General features: G+C 36.8%; 1 protein-coding gene across 1 annotated transcript in view; it reads right to left on the minus strand.

The window, feature by feature from the left end:
• The window catches only part of SEC63 (SEC63 protein translocation regulator), a 65,689-nt gene that overhangs the window by 19,487 nt on the left and 25,053 nt on the right, over window positions 1–21,149 (minus strand). Inside the window, exons 4-11 of the mRNA XM_076333351.1 lie at window positions 20,194–20,306; window positions 17,535–17,596; window positions 13,845–13,903; window positions 13,044–13,094; window positions 10,384–10,492; window positions 7,728–7,822; window positions 5,002–5,134; window positions 3,744–3,836 (exon numbers count right to left, since the gene is read on the minus strand). Coding sequence (XP_076189466.1) covers window positions 3,744–3,836; window positions 5,002–5,134; window positions 7,728–7,822; window positions 10,384–10,492; window positions 13,044–13,094; window positions 13,845–13,903; window positions 17,535–17,596; window positions 20,194–20,306 — 715 coding nt within the window. The remainder of the gene's footprint in view (window positions 1–3,743; window positions 3,837–5,001; window positions 5,135–7,727; window positions 7,823–10,383; window positions 10,493–13,043; window positions 13,095–13,844; window positions 13,904–17,534; window positions 17,597–20,193; window positions 20,307–21,149) is intronic.

A 21,149-nucleotide genomic window follows, 5' to 3' on the forward strand; every position in this document is an offset into this window, starting at 1 on the left:
TGACCTTTCTGCAGACAGGTACTAGAGCACATTCCATGGTTTTGGCAGCAAACGCCTCGCTTGGCAGGGCAGCTCTCTGCTTATGATACCTAAAGATGATCTCAAAGAAGCCATCAAGATAATTTACACCCCCTGATTATCAACTACCAGTTAATCATCACAAAACAATGGATGCAAGCAAGGGATACCACAGAGCAAAACATATTTTCAGGGAGCTGCACGGAAAAAGAAAGTCTCACAGACTATGCAGAAATCAGGCGGGAGAGTAAAAGATATTTTATCCAATGGTAGCTCACAATTGCCACATTTTCCACCAGACTGGAAAAAGCTTAGCAGTAACTAAAAACTGACTGGACTGAAATGAAAATAGTATCAGTTGTGCTTTTATGAAAGCAAATTAAAACTGTTCCTTGGCAATAACAAATCCAAATAATAACGAATCCAAACTCATCTGCAAAGAATGATAGCTCTGTTAAAAATTAAGAAGTAACCATGATTAAATTATTTTTATGCCAAACCTACACACATTCTTTCATGACAGATTGTTTCTAATGGGGTTTAATAAGAAAGGCAGCGTCCATGACTTTTATGGGGATGCATAAGCAGCCTGAGGTACCACTTTTTGCTGTCTGGGGAGGCAGGATGCTTGTCCCTGTGAAGGGCTCAGACAGCACAACTTCGTAAATCTCACTTTGTGACGTGCAGTCCTTAGTGTTTCTCAGTCTTTCTTGCGTCTCCTTCAAGAACAGCTGACACTGGACTAATAGTTGAATGCTATAAGGACATTTTTAAAATTAACAAGGAAAACAAAGTGCCAAGATTGTCAAGATTCATCCAAGACGCTTCTCCTCAGAAGACTTGATGACAAAGTATGCATAAATGATTACAGATATTTTTAAGCTAATAATAATAATAATAATAATAATTCAGGATACTTGAAAGATATAAATGAATGCAGCGCAAAATGAGACTCCTCATCCCACCATCAATTTAGGTTTCACAAAATAAGATTTGTCCCCAAAATATTTCTTTAGATAATATTAACGCATGCCATCATCTTTGTATTTTCACAGATCAGGACTGCTGAACATCTATGGCTAATTATAGCATGTGATAATTTTATGTACCAAGTCAAGAGTGATTTAAGTGAAAATTAGAGCTAAACCCAGAAACATCTGTAGTTAAGTTTTAAGCTACTTAATTATGTTAAGATGACAAATACACAAACTTAAACAAAACAGTCTCTCAAAAATTTCAATATCTAACTTTAATTTTACTCATATCTTAAAAAAAAACCAAAAACCTGACACCTTTTCAATTTCCAGTTGTTTCCCAACAATAGTCAGCAGGAGGGCAAAATTCTCTCTACATGTACGGTCATCAAAAGCAGGGTCAACATTTTAAATTTGCTAAGTGATAAGTAGCAAAAATTGTGATTTTCCAAAATTCTGAAACACTTTACTTTCAAGTCCTCAAATTCATTATTGGCCTGATGGGCAACTGTTCAGTACCACCTTCCCTTTAATGCTTTGCGCTGAGAGCACTGGCATGGAAGTCAGAGGAAATGTTTGGTACAAATTTCTGAATACTGCCATTTTAAAACTTTAGAAATAATTTTGAGAAAACTTGCTAAAGAAATACCAAACAAATCCTCAACTATACCTATGATACACTTCTCCTTTGCGTTTTTCCAAATATATGGAAGTAACTTCTGCCGTACATAATGACAACTATAATTTCTCATCCACTTTCACAGACTCATTGAGGTTGGCAGGGATCATGAAAATCTCTAGAAATTATTAGTAGTAGAGGTTGTTTAGGATTGTTTTTTTAATAACCATCACTTCCCATTTCACATGCAAATGGAAAATTAGTTTACACTATTGTCTTCCAAAATACTGTTTGATTTTTTTATTTTAATTTAAGCTAAAACCTAAATTTTCTGGTACTTCAAAGCAGTTTATTAAATACACTGCATCTATAAGTAATCATTGTACTGTCAAATTAAAAAAGGGATCTCCGTGTACATAGAGAACTAGAGGAGAATACAGCTACTTGAAGGTCATTCAAGTTGTAAAGTATATCATGTACTCTGTTAAGTATCTTATTTCAGCTTTTACAAGAAGAGATATAGGTGTTTTTCATTTTTCAAAAGACTTCACAGTTCTGTTGCATAAAAAAAGCTGCTGGCTGTATTATTCCAGTTTCATTTTACACAAGTGAAAACAAGTATTTGCTAGTTGACTAATATACACATAGGCCATCTTAAAAGACACCTTCTAGAGGTCTGAAGTGTTTTTATAAAAAAAACTATCCAGATTAAAAAACATACCTATATTTGGCATGCGCAAGAGCTTATAAACAAGTAAAAAGTTGTCTTCGCTCAAGTGCTTTTCATAATTAGCTATAATATGTGGACTTGGTCCTGCTCAGCTAGCAAAACTTAAAAAAAAAAAAACAACAACAAAACCAGCACTTCCAAAACGGCTACTTAGCTTTTTATGAAATTATTAGTTTAATAATGTAAGTTTCACAGCATTAGTTTCCTCACCTTAAATCTGTACTGGAGATATCTTTGCAATTTAGTTACAGTGCTAGTCTGGAGAATATTCACAAAAAGGTATCCAATATCTATCCACAACTGAGCTCTTAATATGATACTCATTAATAAATATAATCTAATGTTAGGTGAAGATTACTTCTACAATGAAAAATACAGCTACTGTTTCCTTCCAGGTTTCAAGTTTTCTCCCCAGCAGTCTCACAGACTAGTAAAGACAGGGTTTAAAAGAGAAACAGAAATATAGTTCATCAATACTTCTTTCTAAAATAGGACACATAAGCCAGCATGCAACAGCCTTATCTGCTCATGTCCCCTCTCTTGTACTTTATCTGGTTATGGAGCACAATTTCCAGCACCGCTTGCAATAGTGCTGGGAAAGATCTTCCAAAGCCATTCTTGTTAGGAGGCTATCAATGCTTGCTAAAGGAATTTTGGTCTAGTAAAGATCAACCAATGAGTATTATTTGATGGCAAGCAAAATGGTCCCCAGTTTGGCATAAAAAAAGAATGCCTTGCCTATGTTTGTTGCAATAACGGAATGAGATCCAAGTCTTTGTTTCTTTACACTGCAAGCAACCATCTTCAGCATAATTGCCTTTTTACAATAAAAATAAAAAGCTTAGATATTACATTTCAATTAAATTGTAATTTTTACGTCAATTATGGCAAAGCACCTGCCACTACAAGTTCGGGAAAAAAACTACATAGCAGTATCAACAGCATAGGAACCAGAAATGGAGAAATACGAGCAACACACAAAGAAATGACAGCAAAGAAATGAGCCAAAACACAAGTGACACTCGTAACAGAAGAGGAAGAACTGTGAAAGTGCAAATTAAAAGACAGATGAACACAAGATTCAATGTGTCTTATACTAAGTGCTTTGCTACCAAAAATGGACCAGATCTTTAAGAAAAGGTTTTCAATTGCACTTAAGGTGAAACTTTTAGTTGCAAAAATTACAAGGTGAACACAGATACTCAAGATTTCAGAGCAGGACTTGGCAGCAGCAGCAGCATTTCAATCTTCAAAATGGAGAGCTCTCTCATTACAGTGAAAAGAGCAAAAGTGCATTTAGGCATTTCTAAATATCACAGGTTAAGTTTCTCACAAGAACCAATGAAATACTGCAATGAAGAATCATATTTACTAGTTTTAATTATACAGTTTCTTTTCTTACCTTCTCGGCTTCGAGCCATTATTATTAGTTGGCAGATCACATTAATCATTTCTTGAAGTAGTGCAGGACTCTTTTTCAGGATAAACTGCTGATCTGCAAGACATAACTGGCTGCAATTATGCTGCACTTCTATTAGGAAAAAAGGGGAGTGTTTACACGAACAGGACATTTAATGGTACAGTCTTAATTTCTATGCATTCTCATCTTATTGAAAATATCGCTTTATTCACATTGACACACCCATCCGTAACACTCCGTAACAAAACAGGAAAGAGCAAGTGCTAAGAGGGAACACAAATTTTATGTACCAGACAAGCAGCTTCCACACCAAATGAAGTACTTATTAGATCCATCTAAAAAAGCAACAGGATGGCGCAGACGATTTACCAGTCTTATTAAAATACTATTAATTCTTCAGGTAATTAAAAAAAAAAAGGATTTTTACTTCTAAGTGAAACACCGATTTTGGGAAAAATATTATTTGTGAAGTACTAACTACTTTTGAATACAGATCTGTGAAGTTCTAAGTACAAACAGTAACTAAGTGGCAAGGAAGAGGAGGTATTTTTAGTGGCTATTTAAAACTGATCATTTTTCTTTTGAAAGAAACTGAAAAATTTGAACCAAAGCACCTTCATTGTTTGTTTGGTTCAGGGTTTTTTTTTTTCCCACTTGCATTAAAATATAGAACATCTCAAGTTTCCTGGTCAGCCTAAGAAACCATGAAGCTCATGGTTGAAACTTAAGAACTGCATTTAGAAACATTTCAGTTTGTATATTTACAAGCATGAAAAATTGCAAAACACAAAACTGAAGCTCATGTAACTGACATTTTAAAGTTCTAATCTTGTCACCCTTGCTTTACCTAGTGGGGGTAAACAACTCCAAAAATAACCATGAATGGAAATGTTAGAGAGCAATATTATGCTTATCTTAGATTTCTTTACTCTGAAAGGCAAATACACTTCACATGTTTAACTTTATTCTATTACAAAGAAAAAAAAAAGATCAGTCACATTTGCAGCCAAAATGCATTAAAAACTAGGATATTAATATTACAGGGCTATCAAGAGAATAAGAAAATGCTAAGTAAATGTTTTAGAGAGTCACTAAAGTTGAAAATCTAAGTACACTGCATAGAGATTATTGAGCAGAGATCCATGCAACTCTAATGGACAAAAAGTATGTTTATGAGTACTGTAGCATGCAATGTGTTGCTCTGTTTCCAACAATATCCAGTTAGTGGAGAAGCCATTACCTTCTTCAAGGACCTCAGGAACTTTCATCCTGGCAAGGTGAGTCAACAGCAGAACTCTGGCTTTCAGGCTGTAAGGGCAGGTGAGTGGAGGCTCATTCTTCTTTAAATTTATGCCACCAATTTCTCTGATTAGCTAAAATAAAATAGTTAAATACAAATAGCTATTTTGGTGCTAAAGAGAAACAAATACAGAAGGAGAACAGTTTACAAGGAAAAAAGTTACATTCACAAAGCAAGCCTTTAAGTAACTTTTCCCTGGAAAGTTCTGTAGAGATGAACATTAGCCATTTTTATTCATAACCCAGCTCCAAAAAGTCAAAAAGTATCTTTAAATGCCTTGTTTCAATGTGGGTGTGACGGAGGAAGTAAAGAATTGCACAAAAGAAACTTGCCTTGAATAGTATTGAGTAAATTTGTATTGATAAATAAATGTTTAAAATCTGATTTTATTGCCAAGGTTTACGAGATTCAACCATATTTCTACAATATTTATATGAAACTCAGTATGCACTAGCAACAGCATCATCTTGAGACCTTTCACCCGTCTAAGACCTAGCCAACTTCCTCAGAAATAGCCTCAAGTATCACAGGAAGGAGGGTTATAAGCCTGAACTCCCTGGTAGGCTGAAGATCAAGTATTTTAACTTATTTATAAACAGCACCGACTTGAAAAAAAAGCGTGGTATTCTTTATCCAGGATGACTTATCTTGATCCTGACTAGACCAAGACACACAGTTCAAACAGGTCTCTCTCATCTGAATTTGTTGAAAACCCTGGAGGGAGAAGCTGCAAAGCTGACTAACAGACGCTCATAGTTTACAAGAATCAATACATGGCCCAGAAACTTCACTTTTTAGGTCAAGTCACCTGAGGGGAGACTGAGGTTTAAAAATCTCCAACCACAAAGGGAAGTTAGGATATCAGCAGCCAAAGCTACACTGACCTTTGACCAGCCTTTCCCTACACTTGAAAATTTCAAGATCTTCTAATAAGAAGTTCCTTATAAGCACATCCTGGTATAACACCAGACCAAAACAACTAAAACTTTGATAGGAAAACTTTTATAAAAGTATCGATACGGGGTTTATGGTAAAACAGTGAAATAAAAATGGGAACAATAATCATAGCCCAAAAAGCAGGATACACTAACAAAAATTATTAGCAATACCCTTCTGTATTGATGCTTTGGAGACTTGCACTGCCACATACTAAGAAAAAAAGAACACAGATGACTGCAGCTTTAGAAATGGAACAAAATCCAATAGTATAAAATGCAAGGTCATGCACTTGCATACTAACAAGAACTGCAGCTCGAAGATGGGAGCTTGTTAGCTGGAAAACAGGGGTATATAAGACAAGAGAAATCTGGAAAACCGTGATCCCACACTACCTGTATTAAACCACCATATGAAACAGCTGTGGAAAACAGTATGCTGAAAGTTATTCCCTGCAGAAATACAGGAATAGCAGTGCCACTGATTAAGGCACTGCTAAGACTTAAGATGGAATACTGTGGACAATTCTGAGCAGACAAAATAAAAAATAATGTAAAATTTAGAAATACATCAACTGGGGACAGTACCCTATTCAGCACGTAGCAGGATGAGGGAAATGAAGAGCCTTTTGGGAAAGAGGGGATTAAAAGACAGCAGCTTTTCTAGCTTAACAAAATTAAGTCAAAAAGAGAACAAATGGGCTATTGCTTCTGTCTATAAATGCATTAAGGATACACACAGCAAGAATCATTTCGACTCAAGAATAACGATGACAAAACACACTGATATAAATTGGTCACAAACAAGACTCCTATGGTGATTAAGGTGATCTTTCCCAGTCACGTGCTCCCAAGCGCAATGCCTGCTGAAAAACCTCACCTAACCACAATTCCAGCTCCTTCTCTTAAAGTCCACAAGATAATAAAGAATTTGTAAAAGAAGCAAAGACAGTGAAGTAAAGAGGTTTCTCAGTATATTTTCTTTATGTTTAGGACATGAAAGTATGTTTACAACTTGAAAATTCAATTGTGTGCATGCAAAGGTTAAATCTGTGAGACTACGCTCCCTCATTTTGCAAACTCAAAACATTTTCATTGGAACATTTTGTATACTGTGCTTCAAACTTCTTAAAATCAAAGTGTTAGTTGCTGATAATTAAGACTTCCTAAAACTCTGCTAGCAATAATTATTTGCCACAGTATACATTATGGAATCTCTGTTGGGAAGACTGAGTGGAAATGAAAATAAAAGGCAACCAGAGGGGAACTGACATTCATGGAAGAATCGTTATAATATTTAAAGAGATTATTAATTCAGACATCAGATAATAATTTTATTTCACTATTAACATATTTAACCAGATATGTGTTAATGATTCAAAAGCACTTTATCAAACGGCAATCACCTTATATCAATACTCAAAATTTATAAGGACTTCCACTCTAATTCCCTATTTAGCTGACCCCTCCCCAAAAACCCAACCCAGCAGCCTATATACTAAACTGATTCCATTTAAGCTAAGCATTATCACCAATTAATGTTATCTTTTCTTTTAAAAAAATTAAATCAAGTCTAGCTTCTGATTTCTATTTCTGAAGAGATACAGTTGCATCTCAACAAAATTAATGCCTTGAGAACTTGAATACTGTCATCTGGTCACCTAGAAGTGCCATCTCCCTCTTCCCTTGAAGGGGTCAGTTATTTATAAAACATCTCTTGATATAACTAACCTGTGGTATCTGAATGTTGTCTGCTGGTCTGCTCGTAGCATCTTTATTGTACTGAGGATCAAATTCAGATGCCCCTGCTAAAACCATGATAAGCCCTGCAAAGATAGGAGGCAGACAGAGAAAATGTCAGCAACATCCTATGCCACTGAGCGATTTCTTCAGAACCCTCAGCCATAAAACTTATTCCCGCTCTTCCCCCAACAACCATGAATATACCACGTTCTCTATTTAGTGGATCAGTTAGTACTGCCACAGGGCAAAGGAGGCAAGAACCAATGCCTGGCACAAGACAAAAGAGATCACTCAAGGCTCCATTTTGCATGGCATCAAGTCCAGCATTTGATTCTAAATGTCTTTACAAAAACATAGTTAGACTCCTCTAGGACTGGCAGACGTCACTGCACAGCAGTTTGACTACTACTGCATGCTCACAGAACGATTCCTCTCAGCAATTCACATGCCTGTGGCTCCACCACAATGTGTGTACTGGAGGGGGAGGCGGGAAGGATAAAATTTCAACTCCATGTTCCATTCAGTCAGCATCAAAAATTCACCAAAAATTTTTCTTTTAATTATTAGAAAACCAGTTCAATAAATACCCCTGCAAACAAATCCCATTAAGATGGACTGCTCTTCTCCTAATGTGATTAGGAGAATGGATTAGGAAAATCCATACTACCTCAAAATATTCTGTTGTGTAATTAAGATGAAAGACCTACACAATGGGGTATTTTAGCCCCATTATGACCTTTCTGCTCACGAACATATCAGGTGCCTCAAACAGACAATGAAAGCTCAACCCCATCATTTGCTCCAGTTAAAAATAACTTTTTCAGCAATAGCTACACAAAATTCATTCTTAAAATTTGAACAAGTTCTTTTCTGAGCAAGTCAGTTATTTTTGCCTACTTGCAGTGCTCAGTGAATTCCACCTACTAACAACTAGTCAAGTTCCCTGAGCATCGATTTTCATTTCCATTCTCGATTATCTATTTACTTCCTGAGCAGAGCATAACGAAGGGTTTCAGACAATTATAAATACTTTCCTCTTATTTAAGATCCACAACTGTGTATCCTCAAGAAAGGAAGTTTTTTAGGTTTCAATACAAATGAGTTTTTTAAAAATATCTAACACAAGGCAAGCCACGCAGATTTGTCTCACCATTTCCCTAGCCCAGTTTGATTACATCTGCCCAGGCCTTGACTTTTGGTACTGGTACCTTACACCAGTGTGGAACTCACAACCAAGCAAAAGCCTTACCTGATCACTGTGTGATTTGTCTAAGCCACCGCAGCTGCACCTCATTTTTCATTCAGACTGCACAACAGACCTCAGTGTAAATAACTGACCTGCCTCTGACCCCAGGACTCCTTGAAAATGTTAAGTCCTTAAATAAGGCCACTTAAACTTACAGTTAACTTTTTAACCAATCCACAGGAGAGACAAGGCAAGCCTCAAAGCTATGGTTCTGAGCAAGGTTCAACATGAAATAATCTACTGTTGCCAAGTTTGGAGAAAGAAGAGAACAGGTTTGCAGCGAACTCCCTGAACTTCTAAAGGTGTCTCACCTACTCTCCCCTTCCTCCTTTCACACCCAGCTGTTCGGAAAGGGGAAAAAGCGTGGAGTATGACAAGGTGGAAAGCATAAACTGGCCTAAATTAACCCCACACACAAATCCATTTGTGCTGTGACTAGAAAGCTAATGTATTTCCATACTCTTATCTCCTAGACCTCTCGGATTATCTGTGAAGCATTTCTGTTCAGCAGGAAAGGGATGTATCAAGCGTGGATGCTTCCAGCAATCTTTCAGCAAATCTAAAGCTAAACAACAGTGCAATTCAAAGGAGTACAAGAATATATTTATGACCCCTTTTTAAGTTTTTTTTTTTGTTGTTTTATTCTGCTTTTCAATTGCTCTGAGCATGCAATCTAGTAAAATCCAATCTAGAACTTATTGGTACCATGCTAATTCTTCAGGCCCATACCAGCCTCCAAACTGAAAGATCCAATTCTGCACCTGAGGATATCGTGGACCAAGATAAAGTCCAACATAACTAATCTACAGATTTCCCCAGAAAATTTTATTTTCATTTCTTTAAAAGTGAGCAGACAAGAAAAATAAGTATATCAAAAACTATAAACAAGTAACAAAGTAACATGAAATTGATAGGGAGCAAAATTTTTAAACAAATTTAGCTACAACATAACAAGTAAGAACAGAGTACCAGTAATGCTATTTCGTTCCTTGGTGATACAAAAAAAAAAAATTATGACAGCCCCTCCCTAGAAAATTCCCAAAGCCCATTTTGTTAACATTAACAGAAGAAAACACGCAGATACAGGCTGCACTCCCAGTGGCCACATAGTAACTCAGGACTACAGGCAGGTCAGCGTCTGTTTTTCCCAGCATACAATATCCTTTGGTTTTTTTATAGACACATGTAGATATAGATCTATATGACTCCCTCCCCCAAATAGTTGTCTTCTTACAGAGTACTCTTCACCTGCAACAAAATGAAGTTTTTAAAAAAATTCTCAAATAACCAGAAATATTATTTTAACCTAATAAAGACTTGTAAGGCAGAAGTATTTTAACATCAGTAGATTGACATTTCAGATGAACACATCAACATTTCAAGATGCCTTTCACTTACGTTTCATGTCCATGTTCCGTGTTTTATAGACAAAATATGTATATATTTGAGTTGTCCGAATAAGAATCTGATCTCCACTGTATCGTATTGATCGGTACCACCAGGAACCCTGAGATATTTAACAAGAACAAAATTATGCCAGCTACAGTGAAGCATCAGAACAGCTATACTGGATCACCTTGTATCTGTTCACAACCTGTTAGCTCAGCCCAACTGACTTTACCTATGTTACGGTCAACTGAATCTCAGAAAGGAGAAGGAAACAAAAAAAATGTACCAACACAAATTTTAAAAGCACACCAATATATTCATCTGAGAGAATCTAATGCTAAAAGTTTTTAGATTATCTCAAGCCTAGAGAATTCCCCCCGACACATGCACACACACACATACAGTGCTTTATTTATTTTTGGCGTTGTTGTACTGAATGCACTAAACAGTAAATCCTCTCGATTTACTGGTAACTCCTTACTGTGCAACACAGCATTCAAGTTAAACTCAGTTTAGGCAGACCAAGGTCAAACCAAGAACAAAGTAAGAGATTTCTCTCATTGCAAAAAAAATAATTTAAGTCACCTAATCAGAAAATGCTTTTCAGAAGGGGAATTTGGATGTGGCCCAGTGCCCTTGCTGCAAATTTTCAGAATTAAGCCACACGCCTTCAGGTTGACAGAAAAAGTTTTCCAACCCTTCAGAAACACTCCAATAATTCTCTCATTAGCATTAAACCAGTGACTTCAAATTATGGAACTCACTGTACAGTGATTATACTCTGTAATATATTTTACGAAAAGTGGTGTGCTGGGTTATAAACTGCAGTCTGTTCATTAAACTCCTCCTTGGAAGCAAAGCTCACTAACATGAGAAAACACATCCAAGATACATCTCAATCTATTGTAAAGTTTATCACAAGTGAAAAGTAACAAGCAGTAAAGTAGTAAGTGATGCTTACTACTATTAATTTAATAGGCAATAGTGTAAATTCCCCTACCATAGCAAGAAGTCTGCAATTTACTTAATTATTTGGGAAATGCTCTAGGACTGGCTCCCCATAAACACTTTTTTTTTTTTAATAAATTAGGTTTGATTCTTCTATGAATAGATTAACCCTGACACAAAATAGTACACAACTTTTTTTAAAGTTTTTCTGCAGAAAAATTTAGACTATAATCCCATAGCTATCAAATTTTTGTCTACTGGAAGAAAAAAATATAACTACAGCCAGTCCAAATATACATGAAAGAGGCTGCTCTGACTGCTTTTGCAGATACAGCTCATCTCTCTCGCCTCATGTACAGAACATTATTTAGGTCAGTGGAGGTCTAGGAAGAACTACGTATCAGTATTTTCCTTTTTTGTTGATCTGGATTCCAAGGGTGGAACTAGCCTTACTTTACCTCAGATGCCTATCTCAAATATAGGATGACTACACTGTAGTTAACTTCGGCTTCTTTACTGATTCATAAAAGAGAAACAGGCCCATTAAAGGCATGAATCATCTTGTATGTCTACTTTAGAATGAAATGATAGAATAACTTGCTCCATAAAAATGACTATTCCTCTTCACTGACTATAAAAGAAATTTACAGTGACAAGTCTGAATGCAGAAGTCTACATCTGGTATAGGAGCAAGAAGAGGCAGATTATTTTCTTCTCTGCTCAGGACATTTCTTCATAACAACAGAAAGGATGTTTACTTTTACCTGAGCTATGATAAACCTGGTATAAATCACTAAAAGTACACGTATACAAAATAGCACCAACAGATACCAACTGAAACCTAAAAGGAAAGACGAGAAAAATAGGTAGACATTGTACCCTGGGGTTTAGTCTTCTTATTCAACAACTTGTTGAAATTGCCACATCTAATTTTCTACACTGAATCCTCAATTATGCAGAAAGACTCTCAAAGAGACGGGATAATGCCTGGCTGAGCCTCTGCACACAGAGGTGCAAGCAGTTGCCAAGACCCCCGGACACTTTCTCAAATAAAAGTCTTCCCAAAAGCATGACAGTTTCTGGGTGTCAATTGTCTGAGTCTTTCTTCATGCCATACCACAAATGCACAATCACTGGACAAGGGATATTGTTCAAAAGCAATACTGTAGGGCAAACCCAAGCCCTGAAATACCACTCACCTAGCAATTGATTCCTCACACAAAGGACTCTCAAGGGCAGACACCTCATGGTGTACAGAAGATCAATAAAAATTGAAGTTACGAAAACAAAGGCAGCCAGGAGAAACCAAAGCAACAACCTGTTCCATATGCAGTAATCATTCTAGTACCACCAGCTACAAACATCTCAGTCTTGGCTCTACAGTAACACCACTGAATATACTCTTAAGTTCATCACATCATACTAATTTTCATGTGATGAATGACAGAAGGTGCAAGACAAATTACATAAACTCAGTCTCTAACTCTTGTGATATCTAGTATTTTCCCTACAGCCCTCTCTCCATCATGGCACTGCATTTTTTTGGAAACTCTACAGCAGCTACTTTTTTTTACATAATAAAACACCCACACTAAAAAAAAAAAAGCTCACTCACGCTCTCTCTCCATGAAAGGCAAGAATGAACAACTCTACTTATGTCTAAGACAGCTTTGTTTACAGCTTGGTTACAGAGGGTAGAACATTAGTCAGATAATACTTACCACAACAACTGGAAGAATAACCATAAAGGCTAATCCGTATACAAGCAAAACCTAGAGATAAATTATGAAACGTAGTGCATTAGACACTCCAGTTACTTAATACCACTCTTGTTTAATCTTTGTTCTAAAATACAGTCAAGTAGTATTACCAGAAGCCTACTACAAATGAATGGAAGCTTATTGCATAATACCTGTAATTATTTCTGAAGAACAACTTACAAGTAATCTAATCAGTTGAGTAGGGTTTAAATAAGGAGTATCAGTTTAGTATAAGTAATCTTTTAAATCATCCATGCATTGTCTCAGGTGGGTTTCTTTAATAATTAAAGAGTTGGCAGCTAAACTGTAATGCAGTGGACAGAGATGATTACCGCATTAAAAGAAATCAAGCGGGTAAGCCAAATACCTTGCAGCAACAAATGCAACAGAAAGAACATGTAGACACTGCATGATTACAGCATCACTAGCAAGCCAAAAATGGAACTACAGAAATCCAGGAAACAAGCAGTTCTATGTGTTTCCTTGCAACAAACACACACTTTGTAGCAGGGGTGACCACAGTACAACCTCATTATCATTGCAATGAGATCCTTCCAAGCATATTAATATTTTACTCTCAAAGGTTCGATTTAAGCTACTCTAACACTTTTGACTCCTGAAGTTTGCTTCAAAAATGTGCATTTGGGCCGAAGTATTATTAACTACGTGTTATCACTAAAATGGGCAGTATTAAGCACAAACATTTTAAGGTGAACACTTGAAAGTTCATCTTAAAATCTTAGGCTAAGTAAGCTGACTCACCAAAATTGAATTTTTCTGATCCACAATCCAAGCTGGCAAAGCTATACCAAAGCTTGTAGCTGTAGAATGAAAGAAAAGAAATTCACTATAAAGTATTAAGGAATTGTTGTAAAGTCACATTAAGTCTAACAAACAAACAAAAAAACCCAACAAAACCACCAATCCACAAAAAAAAATCCTCGTGTTTATCACTTCAATAAGCAAAATTCTAACAAATTTAGCAAAATCAAAAAACAAATTAGAAATACTCAAGTGTGCAATAAAATAACATCTGAAATACCAAAGATTTTACCTTAACATATTGCAGTGAAATAGATATGCAAGATTTATTAATATATAAAAAGATAGAGAAAGATTTTACAGATGGAAAGATTTATGAGCTTTGCCTTGCAGAGTTTTCAGCAGTTTAAATACATATAGATCAGTAAATACATGAACTGCAAGAAAACTGTTTGAGCAAATGAATTCTGTGGAAAAAGTTTTACTAGTTTGTAACTTTAAAGTGTTCTAAGCTGTAAATTGTAAAAATAAAACCCTCTACCAGTTCAAATTTCTGTGTGATTGGTAACAAAGGAACACTTTTCAATTCAAAAGATGTTAGGCTGCAGAAAATAGAAGACATGATTCTTTAACAGTAACATCTACAGTACACAGATCTGAATGCAGAACAGCATAAAATAGCTTGTCTTCAGACACTTTAGCGGTAATAAATAGAACTTTGCAAACGCTAGCTATTCCACCTAGGAAACCAAGGGGGAAAAAAAAAAAAAAAAAAGACTTTACAAATTTCTAGAGCCTGCTTAAAAAACAAACAAACAAAAAAAAACCCCAAAAAACCCAAACCCCATGCTTTCCTCAGTTACTAGCAGGTATCAATAAGGAGTATTGCCTTACATAAGGACAGACTAGGATCCCCTATGTACTTAGATACTATTCTGATACTGTCTCAACAGATTGTGACAGCCATCCATTCAGACAACCAGTTGTTATGCGTAAGCCTAATGTGACTTCTGTGTAGTTAAGTCGGGAACTACTACTTGCTGAGACTCAAATTAAACAACTGACCAGCTTGACCGTATCTCAAGCTTAGGAGTTCAACAGAATAACACCCAGTGAATTTAGCACATTAAGTCATAGGAAATGCCCTGCTCTGGAGAAGAGTCTGGAGATACTTCCGTACCTGTTAATGGTTATGGATTTTTAGAAGAATCTACTAAAAATGTAATGTGTCTTTTACTGGTGATACCAATTTCAGTTTCCTACAATATTTTTCACCTTTAGGATAGTAGCTTCAAACTGTTCCAGGAGCAGTAGCTGTTCAGTACAAAGCTCTTTCTCTTCTGGTCTGAGAGTCTGCTTGCCCCCATCCATGCTCGCTGAGCTGAAGCACTAGCAAACATCAAGGGGAAATAGTCTACTAAAACTGCCTTACATTATTAAAAGCGTATCTTTTCACTCTCCAGGTGCCCTCACCTGCTTTGAACACTCTCCAAATGATTTTGCACATTCAGAATTTTACTTTTAGTAAAGGAGCAAGTCATGCCGAAGGCAAGAAAATCTTGTTTGCCTGCCTCTAACCTCCATGCTGCTTCAGTTGGATAGAGAGGAACACTGCTTGCTGTTCCTTTGCGCTGGGCACAGAGAGTGGGATGTACCTCATCTAACTTGGTTAGACCTGTCTAACACCAGATGCGCTTCATCTCATCCCAGAATATACCTCTATAAAGGGACTGTCTCCATTCTTTGACTACATAGAACTAAAAAACTAGAGTACATAGCTTGCATGCAGATTTCTACACCACAGGTGTATAAATGAAGAGAAGATGAATTTCACTACATTAGAAAGCTCCTCACACTTCAGTGTAGAACAAGGTTATAGAATAGAGGATGGGAGAGAGAAAGTCTCAGGCTTCTTCCCACCCTTCAGATGAAGCAACGATGAGAGACCTAGAAACAAAGCAGAGAACTCCAATTCCACCATAGTCTGAGTTAGGATTTCAGAAGAGCAGGAGGCTTCACACACAGTACAAACTGCTGCCCTACGAAAGAATCATTTCATTCTGCCCTTCGGGGATCCAGAGTCCCTTAAGTCTGTGAAAGGGATCTCTGAGCCAACCGCTCAAGGATCTTCATGCCTTTAAATTCTCAGCTTTTGGCTGAGTTTTCTTTTGAAGTCACAGCTTCAGGTCTGTTCAAGGACACTGACATATTGCCTAACTTGAAATCCTATGCCTCGGCAACACTAAGTTAGTAGCTTGTGGATACAAAAAACAGCTTAACATCAGGAAAGGCCCTAGGAAAGCTATTTGTGCATATACCAGACTAAAATTTACAGCACCATTTTGCTGATATTGTGACAGCATTTCTGAAGCAAGATTGTATTTGTATTTTGCAGCAAGAGGGACAGAGTCCTCCCTACTTGCCTGTCTAGGAAACCTAGAGAAGCTAGGAGCTTAAAGAAGTTTGCTATGCTATAAAACACAGTGGTTAAAGAAACCAAACCACCACCTTAGTCCATCAGAAATGCCTTTGTCAGACTATGATTTAGTTGGCACAGTTGTTTTGTTGAAGGGAGAGTGAAGATTGTTTTTTTGAAACACTGGTTCAGGGGCTGGGGAGTGTATTCCCTTTTATAATTAATTTCCCATGTTGTATGGATATAATTCAGGAGAAGAATTTCCAGCACAGAGTTCCCTCATGTCATCCAGTAACTTCACAATTAAATTACAAATTCAATTTACTACTTCCACGCTGGCCTTAACTCCTTCCATGTAGATATGCAGTATAACTTAGTCCCACGAACTGCAGGGCATCAACAAGCAGAGATCTACAGAGGCCTGTCCTAACAGATGGCAGGTTTCCTTCTTGCTTGTAATGAGTATCAGAAGCAGCTAGAAATATACAATATTCTTCCTCACAACTAGTCCACTTAGACAACGGTCACAAAGATGTTTTACAAGCAACTCACGCAACTGCAAATAAGAGGGAAAAAAATAATCTATTAACTTTCAGTCTCAAATTGTTTTAGTTTGGATCATCTACTGTAAAACTTTAATACCCCATCATCAGGATAATTTCCATGTAGCTACCTGCCCAGAAACAATCTACCAGCATAGGGATAATCAGCAGGACTCCTCAAGCAAGATGAAGGTGGCATAAAGCTACACTCAAACAGTACTGCTTCCAGCAAATGGAAGGCAGATGTGTATACAATATTTATTTAAATACATACATATCCTCACGTACATCCCTTCGAAGTGTGTTTGTTGCATTATGGCTAGTTGTTAATTTTTCAATATACATTTATAGTGTCTGATCGTAAATACTAAGAAATGTTTAAAAGTGACAGGTTTCTGATGAGTATTATTCTATTTTTCACTTATACCTCCTTTTAATATTGGCAAGTTTCTCTAGGTAACTTACTGAAGCTGACTAATTAAAAAAATACCCTTCTCTTTTTTCCCCTAATAAGAAGTTTGAGGAACGTGAAAGCAAACTCTTTCCTGCCTTCCCCTCCCACCACCACCCCAGAGCCAGTTTCACAAGCAAAGAATTGATTGGATGCATTGTTTCAAATCATAAGAAAAAGTTATTCTATATGCATTAAGATCTGAGTGCTTCTCAAATGATCAGATATTACACAGCTCAATGCACAGAAATTACAGGACTTCTGTCATTCATAATTGTTACCTTGTGGTCCATCTGGATTACCAAATTCTTCCCAATTTTTTCGTGATTCTTCATCAGTTAAGCTAGTATCAAGAAGAGATATTAAGTTAATACAGAAGAAATTTCTCTAAATCATTAACATACAGAAACTTTAAAATATGGTATTTATACTATCCTTCAGAGATGGTCTGGCAAGCTAAACAGCTTCTGCTATTGTTTGTATGAAATCTGATATGAAACAATACTGCTGTATTCCTCCATGATACACAGGCAAATTCTTTTAGCACTTTGACAGCAAAAGAAATCAGACACAGAAGGTGCACCCTCATACAGGAGATGGAACAATCACATCTCCCTTTCATGAGAGTGACTGCGTACCCATCAAAGAGCACTTTTCAATGCCAGGTTACAGTTCAGCAAATTTTGAAAGACAACAAAGGTTGAAAACATTGTCTTTTTTTGGAAGGAAGGTGAATATGCAAGATGAGTTGACACAGCAGAAGTTGTCCCTGTGGGCTTTTAATTCGCTTATTCTAGACTTTTAACCTTTGATGGCATGTGTGCGTTTGGTTGCTTTTTTCCCTGGAACTCCCTAGTTTCATATTTAAGAAGAGAGAAATAAATTAAGACACCGCCTCCTAAATCTTACAATTTCTATGCCTGTTCTGTAATGACAGTTTCTTGGCAACAAATATACCACCTCAAACAGAATCCCTGTTCCTAGAAGGAAGACTACTGCTTTAGGAAACAGAACACCACGCATTCGCTATACGGAAGAAACCCAGTGAACGAGTCCGACATGTCCTGATCATTTCTAAGTCTCACATTTGTTAACAAGCAGACTCATTGAATGGGTAGCTTTTATATTCTTTCAAGACAGCATAGCTAAGGAACTTCACCATCATTTACTTCAAGATACGCCTCTGCCACAGCCCTTGCACTAGTGTTTGAAGTATCAAACTGTATCACCAAGCATTTGAGTGCTAGCTTGCAAAGCAAAGTGAGATGTTTCAGGAGTTCAGAAAGCAACGCCAGAATATCCTATTGAAGAGACCTGCATAGTGTGCAGATGTATTTAAGCAGAAAGTATGATTTCAAAACTGCTCAAGTGAGCATGGTGCTGGTTCTCCTTCTCACTTCACCCCAAACAGGAATCTCAAACAGTCAGTAAGGTCAACGACATAGACAACTGACTTAAAAGCAGAAATCACCAATTTGCTCGGTTCTCCGATGATGTGACTGACCCAATATACCCCTACAACAGAAGAAGGCTCAGAGGGGATGGGCAAGGGCGATGTGCAGTGAAGCACATCACAGACTGACTACAGTGACTCACCACAGTTGGTGCAAAGAACCTGACTCTGTCTCAACACAAAGGGGACCGGAGGGTGGCCTTTGTTTTAGGTAAACACCTATCAACAGCTGAGCAGATCAACTGGTAGTGCAAATGTTTCTCCTCAAGTTTGCAAGACCAGCATGGGGGGAGTACATACCTGGCTCAGCCCAACATAAGAGTATAAAAACTAGACAAGTAGCAAAAGAATTTTGAAGAGAACAACAGGCTTGAGCTGGCTTCAACCCACACATGCCTTCCCAGTGCCTGGGGATGCCCAGCATCGTGACAATGAGCTTATTACAGAGATCGGTAATGGGAATCACATTGCTATTGTGATTGAACAGCATATTGAAATTGCAATATTTTGCTAAGTCTAACTTACAAAATAGACTAAAAACACGATACAAATGTATCACTCTGCTAAATCAGAAATCCCATGTAACATCAACTGTCTTCAGATAAGCAAATTTGACATTAAACATTACATGCTCCACACGTGGAGTACCTAGAAGAACCTGGTCAGAGGGTATTGGACTCTGACAGATGATCATTTAGAGTAGAAAAGAATATAAAGCTGTATTAATATTCCATGTATGAACAGCATTACAAAACCCAAACCCGCATCTTGATTATGGAAAAAGTCAATAAAAAGGGATTTCCTTTCTACCAAATTCTAATATTACACATCATCTCTCAGATCAAAAAAAAAAAAAAAAGCTCTAAGCAGAGGTAAGGCCAAAAAATACTCTGAAGGAAAAGAGGATTCGAGGATTCGGCTTTTAAGAACTACATAGGTAATATGAAACAGTCACTGAGTGAAAAAATCAGGACTGCAAGGCAAGTGCAAGTGAAGAGGGACATGGGGGACCTGAGAGAAAACTGACTCAGAACGAAACATCTTTGTCGCTAGATGGGAACAGAGTTAAAATACTGTCTCTTATTCTATGGCTTTATCACCAGGTGAAACGAACAGTATATTTATTTTCTAAGCAATGCTTCAGAATTGCTGCGACAGGGTTGGTTGGTTAAAAACTGCAAGACCCATTTTGTTCTTTGTCATCTTTAAGATTTAATATGTATTGCACTGGAATCACTTTTCCTAGCTGACATGGAAGTTTAATACAAAGACCTAACACCTTACAGTATTCTGACAGTTGCTAAACAATTAAGTCATCCTTTCTAACTTGTACAGAGCAAGTATGCACTGAACTGAGACATGTTTTGACTTTCATTACGTATCCGAACACATTTTCCCTGGCTGCTTAGGTCATCCCTATTATTACTTTAGAGGTTTCCTTCCCCATAATATCAAGTTCCCATTTTTTGTAGGCAAAAAAAACTTACGCTGCATAGGCCTTAGCAATCCTCATGAACATAACTTCATCTCCTCCTTTATCTGGATGGTATTTTAGCGATAGTGCACGGTACTGTTTCTTAATTTCCGATATACTTGCTCCCTTAAAAAGGAAAGTTTTGAGTTATTAATAAATTCCTTAAATCAAATCCATTCTTCTATATCTATATTCTAAAGCACATTGTGCAGTATTTCTCTGAACCATTCACTGAAATAAAGAAATATGTTCTAATATGATATGATCATGAAACTACATATGCATTTCATGGAAACATGATTATTTTTTCTAGTAACTTTTTATAACCATTACATTTTTAAAACAAGTTAGAAGTCATAGTATAACAAAAAGACATTCAGATGGCTGGGTATTGGTTTTTTTTCTGGACTACCTTATTCATCCATCCATAGAAAAAAAAAAGTAAGGCTGCCTTATCTGTTTGGCAACTCTTATCTTTTCCTAAACGCATTCATGAATACAAAGAATTCTCACTTGCAATATTCCACTATTTAAGCAAGGAGTTCATAGATCAAGTATGATGGTTCACTTGCAGCTTATAGGCAGAAATAAATCTGTCACCAGGAACAGTGGATTGCCCTGCCACTTAAGAATGTCTTTGACTAGAATCATCCTACCCATAAATTATTTCAAACTTCTTGAACAAAGGGAATACATTACCTACACCTGAGAAAGAGTTTGATTTTTATTCTACTACAGCACATTGTTAAATGCCACCAACACAACCCCCTGTGCATTAACTTTCAGGTTGGACCGTGAACTTCACTATTCAAAAAAACAACAAGAATTCATAGTAAGTGCAGATAAAGTTTTTTCTAGTAAGCTATCTGCTAAGTTTCACAGAACCATTACCATAGGACTCTTCAACATTTTGTGGTAGGCAGGCCTAGCATGCTGGCCTTAACTGCATAATAAACACGCAAGAAGTTA

The sequence above is a fragment of the Aptenodytes patagonicus genome, chromosome 3 (genome assembly GCF_965638725.1).
Source record: "Aptenodytes patagonicus chromosome 3, bAptPat1.pri.cur, whole genome shotgun sequence".
Lineage (NCBI taxonomy): Eukaryota > Metazoa > Chordata > Aves > Sphenisciformes > Spheniscidae > Aptenodytes > Aptenodytes patagonicus.